The 18,183-nt window shown below is 50.2% G+C and overlaps 2 protein-coding genes across 2 annotated transcripts; one reads left to right on the top strand and one right to left on the bottom strand.

The window, feature by feature from the left end:
* Nucleotides 1–4,780: 4,780 nt before the first annotated feature.
* EI90DRAFT_3133569 (uncharacterized protein) lies at nucleotides 4,781–6,587 on the bottom strand (the record flags this gene model as incomplete). The annotated part of the gene is made up of 6 exons (XM_039064580.1): nucleotides 4,781–5,347; nucleotides 5,414–5,718; nucleotides 5,784–6,045; nucleotides 6,104–6,163; nucleotides 6,222–6,333; nucleotides 6,370–6,587. The coding sequence occupies 6 exons, from the start codon at nucleotides 6,585–6,587 to the stop codon at nucleotides 4,781–4,783; spliced, it is 1,524 nt and encodes a 507-aa protein (XP_038909641.1).
* Nucleotides 6,588–7,397: 810 nt separating this feature from the next.
* EI90DRAFT_3021224 (uncharacterized protein) lies at nucleotides 7,398–7,830 on the top strand (the record flags this gene model as incomplete). The annotated part of the gene is made up of 3 exons (XM_039057621.1): nucleotides 7,398–7,502; nucleotides 7,563–7,708; nucleotides 7,764–7,830. The coding sequence occupies 3 exons, from the start codon at nucleotides 7,398–7,400 to the stop codon at nucleotides 7,828–7,830; spliced, it is 318 nt and encodes a 105-aa protein (XP_038909640.1).
* Between the last annotated feature and the right edge of the window lie 10,353 nt (nucleotides 7,831–18,183).

Here is an 18,183-nt window from a genome sequence, read left to right as displayed (position 1 = left end):
AAGGTGGTGTCAGAGCTGGAGGTGGGATAACCTCTTGGGAGTCAGCAAGGAGGAGGTGACGGAAGGGAAGTAAGGTTCGGAGTTCCGGGAGCCCGGAGCGGAGGTCAGGATTGTATGGATATGACAGAACGACCCAAATAGTAGTCCCGAAAGGGAACTACGAAAGGAAGTCCATTCGAGGAATAATCCTCGAGAACATCCACGAAACACTTGGACACCTAGGATCCAAGAAAACAGTGGAAACCCTCTGTCGACACTTCTGGTGGAAGTCGATGAGGAAGGATACCCACAAGTTCTGTAGGTCTTGCGGAACTTGTCAAACGACAAAGAAAAGCACCAGGAGAAATCCCGGAATGCTTCACCCACTCCCAACCCCAGAGACACCATGGTCATCAATAGCCATGGACTTCACAGGTCCATTCCCAACAAGCTTGGGATATGATTACCTCTGGGTAATCATTTGTAGGTTGACGTCCAATGTCCACCTAATTCCAATAAAGACAACAACGAACGCACTAGAACTAGCATTCGTATTTCTTTGTGAAGTTGTAAGACTCCACGGTCTACCACACTCAATCATATCAGACCGAGACTCGAAATTCACGTCAAAATTTTGGCACAAATTACACTGAATACTCGGTGTGCAGTTGAAATTCACAACTGCATTCCACCCGCAAGGCGACGGCCAAGCGGAAAGAATGATACAAAAAGTAGTACAAATACTATGCGCGATGGTTAGACCAGATCAACGCGACTGGGCAGCGAAACTGTCGATGGCGGAATTCGCGATCAATGCAAGCTCGAACACATCGACAGGATTTGCCCCGTTCGAATTAATCTACGGCCATATGCCAAAGATGTGCCTAACAGCACCACTCTCGGACTACCGGGAGTAAATGACTTCGCCCAAAAAGCAAAGGAAAACCTCATGGCAGCACACAACGCGATAATACACAATCGTGCTGCTCAAACAATCCAGGCGAATAAGAAAAGACACCCAGACCCGCCTTTGAGAAAAGGCGAGCTTGCATACTTATCCACGGATAAGCTGAACCTGTCATATCCATGCATACCCGACCCCGACCCGACTTCCGGAGTCATACCCTACCACTGCCCGTTCCGATACTCACCTTTGGTCCTGGCAACACACCTCCTTCTACCCCCCATGCCACCTCTACTCCTCCTTCCCTCTCCTCCCCTATCTCCATCCGCTCCGATACTCACCTCGGACCGAACACCGCCCCTCTCGCCCCTCTCGCCACCCTCCTACTACTCCTCCTCCTCCTACTCCGCTCCCCCTTCACAACACCGCCACCCTTCCGTCACCCCCCTACGCTTTCCCCGTCCGCTCCGATACTCACCTTCGGACCAGACAACTCTCCTTTCCACCACCCCTTCCCTCTTACCTTTCTCCTCTCTCCTCCCTCTGGTACTCTTCCGCCGACCTCCCACCAAGTTACGACCTTCCACCGCTGTCCCATACTTCGTACTTGGGCACTGCTCGTACCTTTGCTCCGAGCCTCTGTCATAGTCCCGACCTCGGACTTTGACTCCACCTCGGTCTTAGTCCATTGCATTGGTGACCTCATACTATGTAAACACCATTGCCAATATTCCTCGGACTTTCAACCCTGCCTCTGTAACCTCTGTAACCTCCGCAACCTCCGAGCTTCGCAGATCGCCTTCGGCACTTTCGCTGCTTGTAATGTATCTTTCACGTTTTCCCCTCATCCCTATTTGGACTGCTGCTTCTTCCCATTCTAGCCAGTTAGTCATCATCCCCACTTCTCCTCTTCCTCCTGCCCCTCTGGGCCTCGCCCTCCCTACCTCCTTTCGGACGTATCACAGGTCCCACCTTATGACCTTCGGTACCACTCCGCTTCTGTCTTCCCTTTGTCCCCATTCAGACGTCTTCGTTCCGATTCGGATCCCCTTTGTTTCCTTGTGCTTCTGCCCCCTCCATTATATATATCGGCGCTTGTACATACTCATTTTGGGCTCAGTCCGAAATCGACCTGAAATGCCCCTAGAGACTTCCTGCTCGCCTACTGTGAAATTAAGGACCAAATGGACAAACAGCAATGGCACAGCGCTCCGCTTGAGTTGCTGAGGCCAAGGTCCCTCCACGCTAAGTCTCCGATTCCACTCCGGAGTTGTCTGTATCCGCCCATTTCTAACAGAACCTACCCAAAGGGAGGGCAGGAAAACTAAAGCCCTTATACATAGGGCCTTACGAAATTCTGGAAACATTTCCAGAGACGTCAAACTATGTCCTCAAGTTGCCACCACAACTTGAACAACGCAGAATCCACCCAAGATTCCACGTATCCCGGCTTGTACCTCACGAGCCGAATGACCAGGAAATCTTCCCAAATAGGGAAGTAAACATATTCTACGATTTTGGGGAAGACCCCGATCGCGAAGCAGTAGTTCGCGAAATCCTAAACCATGCGTGGGTTCACAACGAACTCTGGTTTAAGGTCAAATGGGAACTAGGGGACACCACATGGGAACCCCTAGGAAATTGCAACGACCTCGTCCACCTGGACAAGTACCTCACCTTACAAAATGTAAGGGAACCAGAAAAACTCCTCATCCAAGTTCCACTTCACACCCCTTGGAAGAGGAGTATCGAGGAGCATTGTCTGTAGTGTATGCATGCAGGGTGGGAGTGTATGGATGAGGCGCATGGCGATCGAACGATTTCCAATGCGGTCCTCGTTGTCAGTCACTTCCTTGTTGACCAGGTAGGCAAAATTGATAAGGGCTGTCAGGTATTCTGAAACTGAGTTGTAGTCACTGAGCTTAGCGTTGTCATAGCTCTGTCTGGCATAGAATTCCGCTGTGGATCCAGAGTCCTCATATTCATCCTTGAGGGCCTTGAACAGGACGGCAGCGGAGCTTTTCCTGTGTGGAAAGGCATTGCATTGGATTGATTCATCAAGTGAGAGCCAGATCCTTCAATGAGCATTCTGATCCCCAATTACTCAATCTTGGTGTTCAGTTACTTTGGATGCATCAGGAACTGTGGTGTTGCTGCCTTCGATGAAGTCCCAGGTGTGGTCCATGGCTATTTCGAGGTTCCCAGACCACAGGACCCAGTCATCTCATCCTTTTAGTTTGGGGATGGTAAGAACGGCCTTGTCAATGGCAGAATCTTTGAGCAGGGCAGCAGTCATGCTTCTTCGGTGTTACAACCAGAACAGAAGTGCGGCGAGTCAGAACTGGGCAGTCGTTTCAAACAAAAATTCAGCAGTGCTGGGTGGTGGGTGTGGCGAGTCAGAACTGGGCAGTTGTGTCAGACAACAGTTCAGCGGTGCCGGGCGGTAGGCTTTGCACAGTGCTGGGGCAGAGTTGTACTGGGCTGATAACCTGTAAATCAGCGGGAGGAAGACTAGAGCACGGTGTCTAGAGCGCGATGTTTAATGTTAGGCAAGATGTAAACTATGTACAATCTGTAAGGTTGAGGACTTACCTAGAGCGCGATGTCAAACGGGGTTGAGCATCGCACTCAGGTAATCCTCGCCCTTTTATGTCTATCTAACTATACAACAAAGCGGATAACAATGGTGAAACTAGCGCCTCCGACACTTTGTGCGACTAAGGGTTTGCCACTCGGCAACGCTTTGCCTGCAGCTCCACCTCCCCTTTGTCCTCGTGTGGCATCGGGCTGCCACATCAACAAAAACTGGAGTCAATGTGTATAATAATAGGGTGTTATCAATTGACAGATTCATTGAAACATATACTTTATCATATCAATATCATGGTCAGCCTTAATAAGCTCGCCATCAACTGCTCCTTTAGATCAACATTATTCACATTCATTGGATATCGCACTTCCTCAATTTTGCCTGCCCAGTCAAAGTCAACTAGTAGAATTCCAGGCTTACCGTCTTTCCGCACCATAACGTTGGTGGTTCGAATATCACCATGCACAAATGCTTTTTGTTCACCTTCTCTTCGATTTCGGCTTTGAACAAGGCTTTCATCTCTGAATGCCGCAATTCATGATAATCATCCCCGATTAAAGCCATGACAACCATATACCATCCACCCGCAATGGGCTGATACCACTTCGAAGCAGGTGCACAACCAAGCGAGAAGCATGCAAGATGTGCATCCTCGGAGTATCAGTGGGTGAATATTTTCTCATCACCAACAGTGCCGGAAAATAGGAGCCTCTTCTCGTCAAGCTGTGATGAGTATTCAAATGTGTACTTTGTGGTACCGCACAGGGAATCGAAGTTGGTAGGATATGGAAACGTAAGGATCGGGTTAGAGGTTATATGTGGAAGTTCGGATTCGTAGTAACTATTCAATGCGAGAATCGCATTTTTTGTTGCCCCAAAAAAACGGGCAGCTTGCATGCGCATATCGACGTTGGATGCATGATAGAAGAGCGGCAACGTGGGGGCTAGGACCTCCAGATGAGGGTGAATGGTCAAGACGGTGCCGGAAAAGCCTGGGCACCTAGGGCATGAATTTAGGGTGTATCCAGGAGAAGAAACGTGGAAGCTCACCAGCAAGGTAGAGGATAAAGCTAATAAAATGTCTAAAGGAGTGACTCAGTCTCTACAGCGAGAACTAAGATAGATTATCCTAACCTAAAGGAGTGACTAACTACAATGTAAGATAGGAGCTAAATATGAAGTTGGATAAAAGGGACTGACCTCAGTCTCTACAGCGAGAACTGAGGAAAAAAGAAAAGAATTCAAAAAATAAGCGTGACTATACTATAACGGAAGTCACATGCAAATCATGCGACAATAGAGATCGGTTAATGCGTGGTGTTCCTCCAACAAAAGCAAGGGAGACGTGAACGGGTTTCGTCAAAGTGGTTCCTTATGAAGGCACTATAGTACCAGGCAGCCTCGAAAAAAGGCTCAGCACCGCCGGTGGAAAGCTCTGCCTTGGCCTCGATGAGTGCAAAGCAAAAGCCCTTGTAGCGAAGATCTCCATCAGTCCAATACTTGCCAATTCTGGTGGGCAACAAGTCGAGACCATAGCTTGCGAAATCTTTTCGAGCTTGGTCAGCCCTGTCCCCTTCGTTGGCGTAAATATTTGACATAGAATGGGAGAACTTTAAAGCGAAATCATGGTCTTCCTTGGTGGGTGTATAAGTTTTACAGTCATCTTGGAACTGGCTGAATATAGTGAGATGGGTATCCGCAAACGCAGGTTTGTCCTTTTTCTGGACGGCAACAAACCTTTTGGGTAGGCCTCCTGAGGAAGGGGCCTCTTGTGAAACGGATGAACCCCATGCCTTGTGGGCTTCGGCGACGCGGTCGCCTTTATATAATAGGGGACGTTGACTAGTGGATGATATGGACTTGCCGGGCGGAAACTTGATAATAATGTGTAGATGAAGTTGGGGCAGTGGATCGGGAAAAATGGAGGACCATCAATGGACAGGTGATAGCATTTCCTCATCGTTAAGTTCAACCTTCTTCACATTCTCCTTGAGACTGTCATCGACCGGGATGGAAACCTTCCAGAGTGTGAGGGTCTTTGCGTCCATGTGTTCGAGAGCGAACTTATTCTTCTCCCTAATGATCTCCTTGAGGGTGCCGACAGACTCTGTACTCGCAATTTTGACCAGAAAGATATGGTTGGCGCCATCGCCACAAATGAGACAGTACAGTTCGAGAACAGGAGGATCTAATTGTGGCACTTGAAGACGAAGCTTCGAATGTGTTGAATGCTCACTGTCGTCCTCTGTCTGTGGCTTTCAGCCTGTCACAAAGCCAGGTGTCTACTTATCAGGATGAGTGTTGACGCACCAGGAAACTTGACAAGCAGTGCCTCTCCAGCTGAGATGTTCAAGCCTGCTATTACCTGCCTTGTAAAGAGTTTTTTAACCCCCATATTAGAAAATGCCTCGCTGACTGGCACCTCAAGCACTTCATGATCATTGTCGACGAAATTAGCTGGTGAGTTTGTAAACCTCCACATTTCGAGCTCGTATGCATCAATGTCGCCAAGGACACGAGGTAGGAGGAATGGGATTGGGATCAATAACGGACTTAACGGTGTCAATGTAGGCTGTCCAACAAAGCGGAATTTGAGCCTGAGCTGTGTGCATAGATCAGAATGAACTTACCACTTTGAGCAGTCGATTCACCCGGAAGCGCCTGGGCCCGCTGAGCTCCAGTACAGAGTCCTAGTATAGGGATGTGTCCAAAAGAACCGTTTATGCCGTTTCTCGCCGTGGCCTTTACCAACAACTCGCCGGGTGTACTTATCCAAGAACTCCCCCCGATCATGGTCTGCGTGATAGCATGAATAACTGTTGGATTGGTTGATGGTGCAGATTGGATCGGTGTCTCGGAACTGGGAGCTGCGTCAGTGATTGGCTTTTGGGGTCACGCCTGTTCTAGGTGTGATGAATGCTGATCCGGATTTGGTTGCTCCATTTGCCGCAGATCTAAAGCGGCCAGTCGAAGGTGGTTGATGTAGACCAGCTTGAAATAGAGGAATGCTACTGCCAGGACGATTTGGCGGAACCAGTAAAGATGACTGTCTTCCAAAGGTTGGCGCAGTTGCAGTTGAATGAGTTCTGGAGGAGGGGTGTGACGTGGAGGCATCGAAGACTTCTTTGTTGGAATTGTTGGGGGCGGCAGCATGCTCAGGAGAGGGGGGGGACATGGAAGGGGCCGGGATCGGTCGATGGTGGGCGAACTAACCATGGTTGGGTTGGCGTCATCCTTGTAGCCTTTAAAAGAGAGTAGTGTGGCAGTTGGGCTACGTGTCAAATGATTCAGCATCAAGAAAACACCATCAAAATGCTAATCCAATAGTAGTTGAATGGGAGATAGAAAATGTGGACACGACTGTCAATCCAACTTCCGGATATCAACAACGCGTTCCGTTGTCGAAAACCGCGATATATATGTACTTAGCATCGTCAATAGGGCACTACTATTCCACCGCTGGGACGGCATACATCGGAACGACGTCCAGGGGTCAAAGTCTGCAGCGCTCAAGATGGGAGTGATTCTTGGCTGAGACTGAGGTGCTGGTGTGACCATCCAGTAGGTTGATGTGAAGCGAGTAACATGGAAGTGAAGAAGACCCGGGGGGTCTGCTACCTGGACTGGCAGTGGTTCCAAACGGTGGGAGCGAGGATAGAGGTGGAATCGGAGCGGCGTCCAACATGTGTCAGTTTGTCAGTACAACGTCAGGCGACCAAGGCCTGCCCCAAAGCCAGCGCAGAGCGGCTTGATCATAATTCGCCCCAGCTTTAAGTATATGTTTGAAAAAAGATGAGTCTGCTTGAGCTTACGCTCATGGTTGTTTTGGAGTATAAACTAGGTTGGCGTGAGAAGAAATTCTTGGAAAAACCGGGTAATTTTTGATTGCGATCACCCCAAACCAAACTACAACATTTAAGAGAGATGGCCTCTACCGCAACAATGACAGCCCTCTTCATCACACTTCTCATGGCTCTTTTTCTTGCGGGAAAAAAAACCCGAGAAGAACTAAGGGAGAAACAAGTTGTGGTGAGGACACACGCAATGATCACATTCAATCAAAACAATAGACTCATAAGTACTATCCAGATACCCGAAAACCCGATACCCCTTCGTACTGTCAAACATGTTATTCCAAAGGAGCTACCCTTATCAGTTAGGGAATATGTAGAGGAACTGTTCCAGCGAACTGGGGATGAACATGTCTGGAACCTTTTGCCTCCTCGAGAGAATGAGTACGTAGTGAGGTTCAAGATGATTGATAGGACTGACTTAATTAAATACCAGTAGAGTTCCAGGGGAGTTTCATCCTGACCGATTCTATCCTCCAGGAGATCGTATTGGGGTGAAGACTTGAATTTCCAAGCCACATCCCAAAATATTTTATATACACGAATCAGAGACAGATGAGGATGATGAATGGTCCGATGATAGAATAGAGACATGTTTATGATCCGGAGAATGTATGGCTATTATTATGGTAACAAGTTGACAGCCTTTGGCTTGAGAACAGTACAATACATCATTCGCAAAATACTGTACTCACATGACCAACTACCGGTCATGCGTCACAGAGACCTCCCGGTCCGGTCGAAATTCAGGGTCTGTCACGCGTCACAGCCGGTTGGCGGTTGGGTGTTTGGGTGTCACGTTGCTGAGGCAAGGTGGCTGTGCAAGGCGATTCAAATTTTCCATTTCTGGAATGTATTTACATTCAAAAACGGAAAATTTTCATTTGGTCTTCCAAGTTTCTTGTGTGTGTGCCATGTTCCTGCTCATGAATAGGCACAGGGAGTATGTTAACCTTGTAAATTTGTTCAGAGGACTGGAAGTGTAAACTGGATAAATTCAGTGACAGACAAGTTCCCATCTGGAAAGTAGGATCACCCGGGATGTCACTATATGAGATAGTCTCATCTGTTGTCAGGGAGCGACCCGGGGTCGAGAGCGCCCGGATGTGTCACCCGGCACTGAGGACCCGATAGGGTGTAGCACAGGTGCACGTGCTAACGGACCTGGCACAAAAGGGCGTCGTTGTTGTGGGGACAACTCCGTGTACCGCAAAAAGTCGGATTCTGCAGGATTTGGTCACCAACACGCACTACATATCCGCTGACACTCCCGATACTCATTCTACCACTATCCAACACTCCATACACTCACTCCATATTTTTCCATATTGTCCCCATCATTCCCAACAACCCCAAGCAAAATTCCCACACCCAACCATGCTGCCAATTTCACCCCCTCTCTAGATCTCCATAACCACACATACAAACCAGCCGTTTTTCTACCCGATAGTGATTCTCTACCATCCTTCTTTACCCCCGGAGCATTTCCCAGAATGGCAATCCCATACCCGGATGGTTCAGCATGGAGTATAGTCTCACATGGTCTTGACAGCACCTGTCAATGGCCACATCTCAAGAAGTACTGCACCAATTGGGATGAATAAGGGCTCGTTGGAAAGCTGGAGACGAGGAGGTTGCTGACGGGAGGATAGGCGGGCGCTGCGGCGAAGTGTTGCGGAGTTAACCTTCACAATTCCCATTTCGGACCCATTGTCACATTTTCCCCATTCATTCATATTTCTTTTATTGTTTCTTTGTTCCCAATTGGATATTTATCATTTACAGTTGCCTAACGGCCCGTTTACATTCCCCCACTCCATTCATTCCATTTCCAACTCATATAAACTAGATAATAGCTTGTACATAACAAGTTAGTATTGAATAGACCCGTGAAGGGACAAGCAGAAGTTGCATCCAAGTGGCAAAGATGCCATCCACGACCCTAACGCCCCCTCTGAGCTAGTTGCTCACATCTAAGACCCCTCTCATCATAATACTCAGCCTTGACGTCCAAGGGAGATGTAGGTGAGTGTTTGTTTGAGGTTTTTGCAGACTCAGTAGCACCCACGACTGGCCCAACAAACCACACCCGCACACACTACCACCCTCCCCCTCTTCTCTGTCTCAAGTCAAGGCAATAGACCCATTACAGCATCCCTGGCCACTTAGGCTAAAGTGGGAAGTGTGTTATTATTATTAGCAGGGGAATGTAAGCTACTTGCCTAAAGTGGGAAGTGTGAGAAGAAGGTTACTTCTCAGTTCCCACTTAGGCTGTGTTTATGTACATGCAGTTGGAGGTCACGTGGGGAGCGCCACGTCATCTACGTGCACAGCCATATCTGCCCAGGTATCTCCATAAGAGATCTCAGGGGTGTCCGGTGTGTATGGCATCACCTGGTGTGCCTGGGTCCAGGCATGTTGCACAGCCTGGTTAATGGTACATTATATGTTATGGAAATGGGAATTTCCCATTTTAGACTCTTATGGGTTCTGTATCATGTGATTTATATAGTAATATAGTTTATCCAAGCAATAATTAACTAAAAACCCACTGTGCTAACATCTGTTACACCACATGTCAAACCATCTGTGAAACCACCTGTAAACCATTATGTCCCACCCCCTTCCCTATTCCTGTGCCAGAACGGACGAAAATGGGCGCTTCCAGCCCCATTTTTGTAACATTATAGGCTAGACTTGGGTCGCTAGGGTTGAGAAATTTTCCCTGGGACTTGACCCCAGTACCCTAGCACTCCATGTCCTAGTACCCTTTGGGTCTCAGCACCCTGGCACCTAAGTCCCTGGCATCCCAGAGGTGGCACCTAGCACCTATGGCACCTCCACATGGAGGGACCTATGGGCGGAGGAATGAAGGTATCTCTCAGCTGGTGCAGGGCAAAATTTGCTTCCACAGAGTTTGTTCCCACAAGCAATGTTGAGATACTGGCTGATGCATGGCAACATTTGGTTCTGCAAATTCTGTTCCCACAATGTTACGGGGATGGGGGAAATTCCCCATTCCTCGATCTGTTCTTATAGAGGGATGACGAAGGTCGTGTCTAGTCTGTACCATAATGGGATATGTAATCGATGAGTGATCCCAGTCTTGCCTGGGAGTGGATGATCGAATTCCCATCAATCGTGATTGGTGATGTGGTGAGCTATTAAGGGATTGATGGGAGGTAGTCGGAGATGCCAGGACGGACGGGTCAGCCATGGGTACTTGGCGCTCCTCAATGGAGCGTGCCATGTGCAAGGTCGTGACTTGTGAGATGGGCGAGAACTTCATATAGCTGCCATCGGGTACTTGGCGTTCACATGCGAACGTACTGGTAGCGGGTCGATATCATAAGCGTGGAATGAGGATTGACTAACAGGGCCTTCGGTGACTTGGCATTCCCAAAGGGAATGTACCGTTGGCAGGGAAACATGATGACTGACGAAGGAGGAACAGACAGTGGATGGGCGGCTACTTGGCGTTCGCATAGCGAACGTGCCGGCATCACGGGAAAGTGGGCCTCAGAGTATTCACGATCTCCATGATTGTGATATGACGTCGTATGTTGAGTACTGGGGGGAGAGCGGAGTGATGAGGACCTATAGGGTACAGATTCCATAGGACGATATACATGTCGAGAGTCTTCGACTCGCGACCTTGAGTTCTCACGGTGAGGGCCGTTAGAGGACTCGATATAACCAGACTTATAAGACATGTTGAGAGTTGTACAATCACACAGGTTCAGTTGAGTCACAGGGAGGGTTGTTACAGAAGACGACACACAAGACAGTTGTAGAGCAGTTGTTAGTTAGCGGGAACTGCCTTCGGTGGTTTCCATACAAGACGCGTGACTATCTACAAATGGTAAGGTCGTGGGAAATCCCGCAAAACACAAGTAACCTCGGCCAGCACCAAAACCCCAATGGGGAAAGCTTTGCACGAGGGGGGGGAGGAAATGGTAGAATGAATAAGGAGGGTAGGGTATCGGGATAGAGGACGAAAGAGAGAAAGAGGGGGAGCGATAGAGAGGAGAAGTCCGTGACTATGCAACGGATATGGTTGTTGGAGACTCCGTATCCGTAACATCGCCCCCCAGTCTCCTAATGACCATGACGCGGTCCCCAAGGGACATATCTCCGCAGGTCGTCTCTCCAGGGCGACCGGCTTCTCGAATGCTCGTGATAGGAATCCGGATGGAGGGAATCGTACTGAGCTCCACCAGAGGAGGATGGGTGCAGATCCGATCCCGGGTACTGCACAGGCGGGGGGTAGGGCCAGGTCATAGAAGGAGGATGGACAGTTGTTGGAGGAGCTGCCAGGTTGACGATGAAGGCAGGCACAGCGGTGTTGGTGTTGCTGTCCACCACCCACGTAGGATTGACCGGCATCGCAAAGGTTGGCATCCGCGGAATTGACTGTGGCCCTCCGGCGCTATATGGTACCATGCTAGAAAGGGAAGGATCGGGATTCGAGTCTCTCGGGTTGGAGCGGCTGTCCCTTCGAGCAATCGATTCCCGAGATGTAGGTCAAGAAGACCACCTTCTATCCACATCTCTGTCATAGTCGGATCGACTAGGTCCGGGGCGATATGAGTCCATCTGAGTTCGACAGGTTTCGTTCCCCATTTGCCAACGAGCCTGTCCCAAATGACCCGAGACTGATCCTTCTCTTCGGCCAGGATACTGTTGGGACCTTCTCTCTTCTCGAGGCAATTTCCTCCAGCGGTTATGGTTTGACGAACCTGAGGGAGAGGATGAGGTGGAAGAGTTATCAGTGGAAAGGGCGGATGGGGTGTTGGTAGGATGAACGCTTGGTTGCGGCACCACCACATTCGGAGGAGGTAGGAAGACCGAACTCCCTGCACCTGGCCAGTTGGGAGATGGAGGCGGCATGGAAGCATCTCCTAGGTTCAAACCTAACGTTCCCGATGTCAGCTCATCTGAGCCTTCGTCGAAAGGAGTCGGTGAATCTGGCTGTGCCAGTTGTCGCTCAGTGTCGTCCATGACCACTTCTTGTGCCTCGGCGCGAGTCATGAAGTGTCCGGTATCTGGGTAGTAGAATGTCCGGCTTAGACGATGTTTCTCCACCAACTTGAGGGTGGACGGGTCCTTGTTGGAAGGGGGTGGACCAGGCCACAGGAGTCGGAATTCGTAGACCTCCCTGTCTTCAGCACCAGGCAATGGTTCGGGCGCATCTTCCCATCTGGGCCAGTCGAGGAACCAAGGGACTTCAGTCCCTTGAGCCAATGGGAGTCGATAATTACGAGCCGCCTCGGCATGTCCACTCAGGTCCAGTTCTTCGAGCAATCCATTCTTGATTACACGACATGGCAGCTGACAAGCTAGGTATACCGCGAACTCGGGTGAACTTGCTGTCAGTCGATCATCAGTCGAGCTTTCTTCGAGAAAAATTCCTTTCGGGGGTTCCAGCCAGGATATCTTACGTCCCTCTTGGACATCTACTTCCATCAGGTGTTCATGGATCCGGGTGTAATTGACGAAAGCGGTAAGGAGGGAAATGATCCGGAGTATGTAGGTATATCGAGATATTATGGTGAAGGGGTGTTGCCAGGGAGCGAACTGGAAGGCAAAGATGTGACTGTCCAACTCGTGCTCGCCACCCGACTTGGACTCGACTTTGTATATTACTTCCCTCAATTCGTTAGGCAATCACAACGAGGTGGAACATTCTGGTTCCCGTTTTCTCTCAGCACTTCGGCCTCGTTGAGGTGGTGATATTCAGGTAGCAAGAGCCACAATCGATCCAGAGATCGAGCACCGGGTCTTATGTGGTGCAAAGCAATGTGCGCAAAGGTCGGGTCGAGGGGTCCCAGCTGCCCGTTTAACCACATAGGTGTTAGAACTAGCGGATTCGGACGACTCCGGAGTGGAATCGGAGACTTATCATGGAAGGACCTCGGCCTCAGCGACTCGGGTGGAGCGCTGTGCCATTGCTGGTTGTCCTAGGGGTCCCTAATTTCGGATCTAGCAGAGGGAAAGTCTCTTGGGGGGAATTCATGTCGATTTCGGACTGAGGTTACAAGTTACTATGTACATTGTATATAAGGAGGGGTCTGGAATCAAAAGGAGCAAGGGTACTCTGAAAGGAGACAAAGGGAGCTGGAAAGAGGAACAACACCGAGGGTCAAGGGTTTGACTCAATGGTGTTTCTCAAAGGAGGAATGAAGGGCCAAGGCCCAAGGAGGAAGGAAGGAGGTTGGGAGTGGGGAATGGCTAGCTGACTGAATAGAAAGGAAGCAGCAGCTCAAATAGGAATGAGGGAGAATAGCGGAATTGAATAGGACAATGCAATAGTTGCAAGGTCCGACATAAGTCTGGAAAGTCCGAACTCGGAAGTTAAACTCCAGAATATTGGCAAACATAATTAAATGGAATGAGCTAACCAATACAATGGGTATAAGCGGAGGTGGGGTCAAAGTCCGAGGTCAGAGCTAAGACCGGAGGTTCCGGAGACAGAGACGCAAACGGGATTCCAGAGCGGAGGTCTGGAGTCGGGAGCATAGGTTTTGCATACTCGTCTGGAAGGTGTTGAGGATGAGGTCGGACCCGGAGTGTTCTGGAGTCGGACCGAAGGTGGTGTCCGAGCCGGAGGTGGGATAACCTCTTGGGAGTTGGCAAGGAGAAGGTGACGGAAGGGAAGTAGGGCTCCAGAAGTCAGGTTCAGAGTTCCAGGAGCCCGGAGCGGGGGTCGGGATTGTATGGATATGACAATAGGGTCGGATGGGGCTCTCTTGAAGGGCTCAGACGATACTTCGGCTGCCTCGAGACCTGGGCAGTCCCATCTGTGTTTGTCCATGATCGCAACAGAGTTATGTGGGGTGGGCCTGCAGCTCATACTTGCCAGTCTGAGAGACATTGTCAGTTAGGTTCGTTGATGGGATCGTGAGAGGAAAACGATGGAGATGGGAGGTGATCGAAGTGTATCCTGTTCACGTGCCGTTAATTGACTTCGTGTGGATACCCGATCAGGAAGTGGGCGCTTATTCACGTCTGCTCAGGCCTGCCTTCGATCTATACCTTCTGAGGATCTCGGGGGCGTTTCGGAGGTCTCTTTTGGTTGCCCAGGTGTCTTGCACCCCATATCCTTTCCATCTCACTCTGTACAGGAGTTTCCCTTTCTGCTTCCTGTGCCCCACCACCTCTTCTACCTCAAGCTCTTCCAAGGCTTTCATATCGTCCCAATGTAGCAACCCTTCCTCCGACACTTGGTAGGCGCCTCCTGATACACCGCCATCAAGAGTTTTACGGTATATGTCCCCGAATTCTTCGTCCGTGTAGTAGGCCAGACAGAATTCCTCGGCTGTTCTCGGGGCTAAACTCAACCATAAACTTGTCATGCTCTTTTCCACCTGATCTTCGTCCACTATGTCCATGCTACGTGATAGGTCTAACTTATCTACAACGTTAGACCGTGCCCTGGTAACCACAAAGGCTCCTTTCGCTGGGTCCTTGCGCAGATACGTGCTCCAACTTTGGATAAGGTCCTCCTGAGCCAGGCTGGTTTCCAGGCTGAGTAGCTTCTCCACGTTCGGGGATATCGTTTCCAGGGTCCGGGCCAAGCGAGATAAGGGGTCTACGTTAGAATGTGCAAGGCCCAGGCGGTGGACTATGGTCATCTTCGGGAATGCTGCGAAGACTAGACCCCATGCCGCTAGGCAACGATTGTAGTTTTCGAAGGTCCTCGCCCATTGCAGTGCCGCGTGGTCCATGATCAGGAGTAGGTCCTCGCCTTCGATGAACGGTGTGAACCTGACTAACGATTCCTTAGCTGCTAAGGCTTCTCTCTCGGTTGCCGAGTATCGGGTCTCCGGACCCTTGCACGTTCGACTCCAATACGCGATAACTCTTTCCACCTGGACGGTAGATTCTTCGAAAGCGGATGCCCACTGTGCAGGTAGGGGACGATCATCTCGCCTGGCGTTCAGCTTCTTTACCAACTCAGGGATCTGCTCCTGCCGATCGTATGCAAGTTTCAACTTCTCGTAGGCGCATGTCCCCTTGAGGTCCTTAATAGTCATCGGCTGTATCTGCTGTAATGTACCCGCCAAAGCTACGTCAGACGCATCGGTATAGAGCCTTAACCCAGCCCTTTCATGGGGTGTCCCCTGACTGGAGCCATGGCTAGGGCGTATTTCAGCAATGAGAAGGCTTGTTTGCATGGCTCGTGCCAGATCCAGGGAGCCCCATCTTTCAACAAGTCGAAGAGGGGTCTGGCAATGAGTGAATACTGAGGTATGAACGAGGAGAAGTAAACCGCTATTCCAAGGAAGGTACGCAGCGTCTTCCTGTTTTGGGGTTCTTCAATCTCCAGTAAGGCTTGCACCTTTTCCCTGTGAGTGGAGAGTCCCAGGCGAGATACCTTTTGACCCAGTAGCAACAAACTCTGGTATCCTAAATGGCACTTGGGCGGCGAAAGCGTGAGGTTAGCCCTTTTTATAGCATCGAGAACTCGATCTATATGTGCCAAGTGTTGGGCGAAGGACGTGGAGTATACTACGATGTCGTCGATGTACACTAGGGCGAATTGCCACAGGAAAGGAGCTAGGACTTCCTGCATGACTCTTTGGAACACGGGTGGGCCATTTCACCACCCAAAGGGCATCCTCGTAAATTGAAACAATCCGTGATGGGTACGAAAAGCCGTCTTATCTCTCGATTCTTGATCAAACTCAAGTTGCGTAAACCCTGATAGCGCGTCGAAGGTTGACATATACTGGGAGCCGGAAAGGGCCTGTAGAATATCCGTTTGTCTTGGAATGGGGAACTCATCCGGGATAGTGACCTCATTCAGTTTTCACCAATCCACACAGAGCCTATTCTTCCCTCTTTGGCTGACGATTATAACCGGGGCGCCCCAGGGACTCGGGGACGGCTCGATCACTCCCATCTCTAGCCAGGTGTCTAACTGTTTATCGATGATTTCTCTTTTCAGAGGGGAGGCGTGGTATGGCAGAAGCGAGATGGGCCTTGTGCCTTCTTTTAATGATATATGCATGCGGGCATCATATCATCCCAGGTTCCCAGCCATAGCGAAGGCCCTCTCGTGCTTCTGCACCAAGGCTCGGAGCTGTTCCTTTTCTTCGGACGATAACTCTGGGTTTACGTCTACTACATCCACCAAAGTTTCAGGAAGGACTTCGTCTCCAGGTATCGTCTCCGCTGTCTTTGGTCCGACCAAAGCTCCGTCAATCTCTTGGACTTCCTCAGGTTGTCCCAGGACGTTGGCTTCCGCTGCGACAGCCTGTATCAATAGTCCTTTACTCTGGAATTCACGGATCTGAGGCTCGCTTAGTTGTTTGGCGCTATCTAGATCCTCGTTGGGATTACTCATGGATGCTATCGTTGTCCCGCTCTGGACTTTGATCGGGTATGGGTTCGGATTGGTCAAGGGCAGCCTAATGGGATGGGCAGTGTTTACGAGCATGGTTGGAGGTGGCAGGCAGTCACCCTGCTTCCATCCCGTCCTCCGTCCTTCGACAAGGCGAACTCCCGAGTTGTGGTCGAAGTTACCAGTGACCCCCACCAGGCGGACTGTGTACGGTTCTAAGGTCACATCCTCCGCAACTTTTAGTCGACCTGTACCCGAGACGTTCATTCGTTTAGGTTCTCGAGAATGAGAAGGACCGGCTATAACTGGATAGACAGGCACGTGATGAATCTGGCTCTTGAGGGGAACCTGGTGGTCTGAGTCTGCCACTTGCCAGTATTCTCGTTCGGGTGGGTGCATAGTATACAGCTGGAACACTGTCTGCACGTCTTCGGCTATCAACAGAGGGATGGTCATCCCTTTGAGTACGTAAGCTTCCACACCTCGCAACAGGACATGACCACGTTGTGAGGGCAGGTATAAGTCAATCGTCGTGTAGCCTTGACATTTAGCCTTCCCTGTTAGCTGGACCAAATTCAATTTCAATCCTTGCTTTATGCGGGTACCCTCTCCTTTTATACGGTTGTACAGGTCGGTCGATATTAGCATGCAGGCTGCCCCAGAGTCGGCCAACGCTTCTATCTCGATCCCGTCTACTGCATTGATGCGACAACGGACCCGACAAGTGTCAGATCCTAAGGACTGCTGACCCGGGGGTCGCTCGAATATCTTATGAGCTTCATATATCTCTCCTGGGACCAGGGTGGCCCCAATGAGTCTCTTGTCGGGCAGGATCTCCTTCCACGTACAGGCCGCAATGTAAGAAAAGGAAGAATCTTCGGCATTATCTATGTCAGGTACATCCGACGATTCGGAATCGGACAGGGTACAAAACTCTGTGTAGGCCACTGCGAATTCTGCTTCCTGACCTTCCACTAAGGCAGCATAAGCCTGTTGGTAGGTACTTTCCAACTTGGACGAGTTGTCACGCTCCTTACGGTCGTTCCTGGCTCTATCAGCCTTCCTAGGGGGACAGTTGTTGTCCCAATGGTTCGCACTTCCACAGTGTCGACACGGTCTGGGCGGTTTCTTCCGCGACTTAAAGTTGCTTGTAGGGTAGGTCTGGCTCCTGGACGTGACGGCGACGCTTCTGGTCTCGACACGGTCTCCTCCGTGTTTATTCCTCTCCAAATTAATGCAGGCGACTCGGTTCGCTAAAGCGTCGATACTGAACTCGTCGCTGGCTACTAATTCGTCATGCTTAAGTTTAGTCAGCCGTAAGAGTTCTTTGGCTGTGTTGACCTGATCGATGTTGAGGTGGGCCCACCATCCTTTCGGGATGTCTTCTAGAAGTCTTTGGGCCTCGCCCCTCAAGACCTCTGGTCCGGGAACATCGGCAAGTGGATATAGGATGCGCAAGAGTCGTAGTTTGCGAGTTGCGAAGTCGTGTGGGGACTCCTTAGAGTACCTCTCA

The sequence above is a fragment of the Cantharellus anzutake genome (assembly GCF_015039405.1).
Source record: "Cantharellus anzutake strain C23 chromosome Unknown EI90scaffold_104, whole genome shotgun sequence".
NCBI lineage: Eukaryota > Fungi > Basidiomycota > Agaricomycetes > Cantharellales > Hydnaceae > Cantharellus > Cantharellus anzutake.
The sequence above is the reverse complement of the archived record's forward strand: the minus strand, read 5'-3'. Positions and strand labels throughout refer to the sequence as shown.